General features: G+C 31.8%; 1 protein-coding gene across 1 annotated transcript; it reads left to right on the forward strand.

Moving 5' to 3' along the window:
- Positions 1-417: 417 nt before the first annotated feature.
- LOC133880379 (cytosolic sulfotransferase 5-like) lies at positions 418-1683 on the forward strand. Its single transcript, XM_062319332.1, has 2 exons — positions 418-818; positions 991-1683. Exons 1-2 carry the CDS (start codon positions 461-463, stop codon positions 1620-1622), a joined length of 990 nt encoding a protein of 329 aa, XP_062175316.1. The 5' UTR covers positions 418-460; the 3' UTR covers positions 1623-1683.
- Positions 1684-4603: the final 2920 nt, after the last annotated feature.

Genomic DNA, 4603 nt, shown 5'->3' on the forward strand with positions numbered 1-4603 from the left:
GTTCCTTGGGTCAAATAGTAGTTCAAAAAGAAACCTCACCAATCTAACAAGTACATTTAATTGTGAATCGTGGTTGATTGGTTTAGCCAAATTAACCAGAAAAAAGTCAATTACTATACGGACTTAAGGTTATGATAAAATATGTTAAAATATTAATTGAATGGTTATATTTTTATATTTTATATTTTTTATGAATTTAAATTTTTATGAAAAATTAACCAAACATGATATAAGAACAAAAGTAATGAATTCAGATTTTATTTATTTATTTATTTCATTTTAATTAAATATTTTGTTTATTAGGTTTTGAACCTTTTTTTCGTTACATAAAAGATAATAATAATAATAATAAATATGTAATTTATTTGACCTACTCCTGCGTGCCTACTTATGTACTATAAATTGTATAGGACAGTCTACTATCTCGCCGACCAGACCACTCCCAAATATCACTCCTGAAATGGATCCACCCACTTCAACAAAGCTTCTTCTAGACCAACTTCCAAAGGGAACCTTTTTTGAGAACCTTGAGCTCTATCAAAGCGATGGCTTCTGGTACAGACCCCGTCACCTTGAAGCTGCAGTGGCCTCTCACTCGCAGTTTGAAGCTCGTGAAGATGATGTTATCTTGGCGTCCGCCATGAAAACAGGTAGCACATGGCTCAAAGCCCTCTGCTTTTGCATTATGAAGAGGAAAAGTGATCATGTTGATCATCTCAACAAGGATGAGGACCTTTTGGCCTTGAACCACCCTGCATTCTATGTGCAGACATTGGAAGTCCAGGTTTACACTACAAAGCCTCCTCCTGACCTCTCAGGTATTGTTAGTTAAATTATCGCTTCTCTCTTTCACGTTCTTTTTAACAACTGAGACGTCTCATCACGTGTAATATTTAACATATGTCAGTCTACTAAATATAATTTTTCTATCAAAAAAACTTAAGTTGGTAAAAAGTAGTAAATTTTATAATTTAATTTATATTCCAACAGATATGCAGTCTCCGAGACTCTTCCACACCCACTTGCCTTACAGTGCCCTACCTGAGTCCATCAAGAACTCTGAGTGCAAGATTGTTTACATAGCAAGGAACCCAAAAGACACTTTAGTTTCAATGTGGCACTTCTTCAACAAGCTTAGGACACCCGAACAAGGTCCATATCCCTTAGAAAACACTGTCGAGAGCTTCTGCAATGGCGTCTGCCACTTTGGGCCATTTTTCGACCATGTTTTGCAGTACTGGAATGAGAGCTTAAAGATACCTCAAAAGATACTTTTTGTCAAGTACGAGGAGCTGCAGAGGAACCCAAAAGAGGAAGTGAAAAGGCTTGCTGCATTCCTTGGAAAGCCATTTGCGGAGGAGAAAGAGGCTGAGGAGCTGATATGGAAGTGTAGCTTGGAGAGGCTGAAAAACTTGGAAGTAAACAAAAATGGTGTGGATCCGTGGGTTGGGATGCCAAACAGTGCTTTTTTCAGGACTGGTGTTGTCGGCGACTGGAAAAACATCTTGACACCGGAAATGGGGAAACGCATTGATCAAATCACAAGCATGAAACTGGAGGGGTCTGGCTTAGCTCTTGTGGATGATGATGCTTTAGAGAATGGTGTTTCTCTGACTAAGTAAACTTTGGCTGCTAACCAGTGGACTTTCTTTAATCTATGATATGCCAACATTTATCTCTTAATTGTTTTGTTATAATTAATGTATTATGGGATTTGATTATTGATTGTATTCCCCTACAATCAAATTTAATTGACTTGATTATGATATTTACCTATCCCAATTCAAGGATAAATAAGAGTTTTTTATATTGTAACATCACAAAGTAAATAAGGACATAATATAGTTTAGTGAAGAATTTTCAACACTCAAAAGAATTGAATAGTTTGCTAAGAAAATGGTAGAAAATAAAGATGAAAAAGGGTATTGTGTATCCATTAGTTTATTTATCTGTGACATTATCATTAATTCTATCCGTTGCGACAATTACCGTTGAAAGAGTTTTTTTAGCAACAAATATTTATAAATTGTTTGGTTATGTATATCAAGAATAATATATATTCAAGACTATCAACTTAATGAAAAAAAAAATCCTACATCGATTTCAAAATAAGAAAACTCATTTATGGCAGTTGAATAAATTAATACTAGGCGTACGTAAATAAATAAATTACAAGTTACAATTATATATATGTTTTATAAGATAATTAAATTTTTTTTTTTTGAATTATTTCTTTATCTTGTTAGTTATATTTTTAAATATATATTTTAATCAATTTTCATTCTTATCTTTTAATTTTGCCTCCTACGAACTTAAATCATGGCTCCATATTCACATGGAATTTGATTCATACACAACACCATCACAACAATCACACAACAACCCCTCACATGAGGGTGGGTCCCAGTATATAGAGTCCACCATCATGTGAGAGGTTATTGTGTGATTGTTGTGTTGGTGTTGTAAATTTAACATTTTCCTATTCACATATGAACATTCAGCATTCACAACAAGTTGTATGGTCACTAAAAATATATATTAACGACTGTGCATGGTGTCGTCACAAATTATAAACGTATGGGTTACGACAATTAATATAATTGTCGCAAATAGAAATTTATTAGCGACAACTCAACTCGTTGCTAATATTCATTCCTATTCACAAAACATATATCAATGTATATATTTAACATTGATATATTAAATTAGTATTTGCGACAAAAGATATTGTAGTAAATGAATTTCTCTTTGTTTAAAAAATAAATAAAAATAAAAATCTTTGAGGTTACTTGTGTTAGAAAATCGATAGAAAATTTGAAAAAAAATGATTTGATTGAAAATGGCAATACGTACCCTTTATGGAGCTAAATAAAAAATAAAATTAAAAACCCAGAGAACGATTTTAAAATTGAGATAAGATAAAATTAATGACTTGATAAGTTTCTTTAAAAATACTTTTGAAATTATAGCTATAGATAGAGACAACGATGGCCAAAAGTGGGCCTTATGTGTAATATTTAGGGCATGTGTTGGGTAATTTTTGTTTTTTAAATATTTTTTTGAAATTTAAATTCTATTTAAATTTCATTTAACTTTTTTTAATTTTGTCTCAGGCCGGTTTTTTAAACCATCTAATCATAATTTCAAAAAATAAATTCTCTCGATATTCACAATTTTAAATAATTTTCAAAAAAATCATACACCCAAAAGAGCCATATATTTTTTAATATGTTTGTTTCATTATCTTCTCGTGTTATTAGTAATATGATGTCCAAGATTTTTAAAAACCTTGGATTAAAATATATTTTTTAATTACTCAATGAAAATGAAATCCAAAAATAGCTCGAGTCCTTTAAAACTAATTTTGCACGAAGTTGAATTGAAGCTTATCCTAGTGTTTAAGTAAAGAGAAATGATACATTTATATCGATCTTTTATATATCTCTTGTACATTTACATACAACCAAGTTTCAAATATATTATTAAATTTAAAGGGCTCAATTTGTGGAGCTCAATATAGGTCTTCTAAATTTAAAAATCAGATGTATTAAAAATTAAAAAAAAAATTAAAAAAATATATATCATTTCTATTGAGGAAATGGTCAGAGGTTTTGAAGAGTGAAAAGTGAAAACGTTCTATATAGATATGAGAAATGCTAGAACATCTCCCGGTATTCTTCTAGTGTTCTCCTGCAATGGCATAGATGTAATTAAAAAATTACATATATATCCTTTTGGATGGCATAGATGTAATTTTTTAATAAAAAAAATTACATCTATGTCATTCCAAAAGAACACCAAAAAAACACAAAAAAATCCTCTAGCATTCCTCGTATAGATATTTGTTGCACAATTGTCATATTTTGTACAAATGTTTATACATGGGGTACGGAATTTATTAAATGCAGAGCAGTCACCATTAAATAGAGTTGGTAACCAATTAAGTCACTTACGTTGTCCTATCTTACAAAGAGTCAAGGAACCATTTCTAGTGAAATGGAGCCAATTATTTATGGTTCAAATTAAAATGGTGAAATTATTTTTTTAATAGTTAAAAAATATATAAAAATATAAAAAGAGAAGAAAAGGTCTTGATGGGTGCTAGACCACCTCCTTAAGGCTAAGGAGGCGGTTTGGCCATCTTGAAAAACTTAAAACGGGTGGATTGGTCATTCCCAAAACCTACTCTAGAGTTAGCTAAACTACCCATCAATTTTGAAGAGTTATATGAATGATTCAACTACCTTTCAATAACTTGTTTGTAGATGACCGAATCAGTCCTCAAAACTAACGTAAAAAGCGTCATCATTGACTCCAAAGAAGTAAGCAAAGGAGAATCGATATGCAGCTCCAATACTAACTGCATTTGTGATCTCAATAATATTTATTGTATTACTCAACAGCTTTATTATGGCAACACCAAATGCCCTAACTCTATAAGTGAATATCTCGAATGTGCAGAACCAGCAACGACAGCAGTTTCGATTGTCCCTAAAAGCCCACTTGGGATGGACGAATCATCTCTCAAGGATGAAAGGGCGGTTCAGCCATCCCCAAAAGTTTGAAGAGGCCGGATGGTTAAACCACCATTTAAAACTGTAGA

This window comes from Alnus glutinosa, chromosome 10 (genome assembly GCF_958979055.1).
Source record: "Alnus glutinosa chromosome 10, dhAlnGlut1.1, whole genome shotgun sequence".
In the NCBI taxonomy this organism is placed as follows: Eukaryota; Viridiplantae; Streptophyta; class Magnoliopsida; order Fagales; family Betulaceae; genus Alnus; species Alnus glutinosa.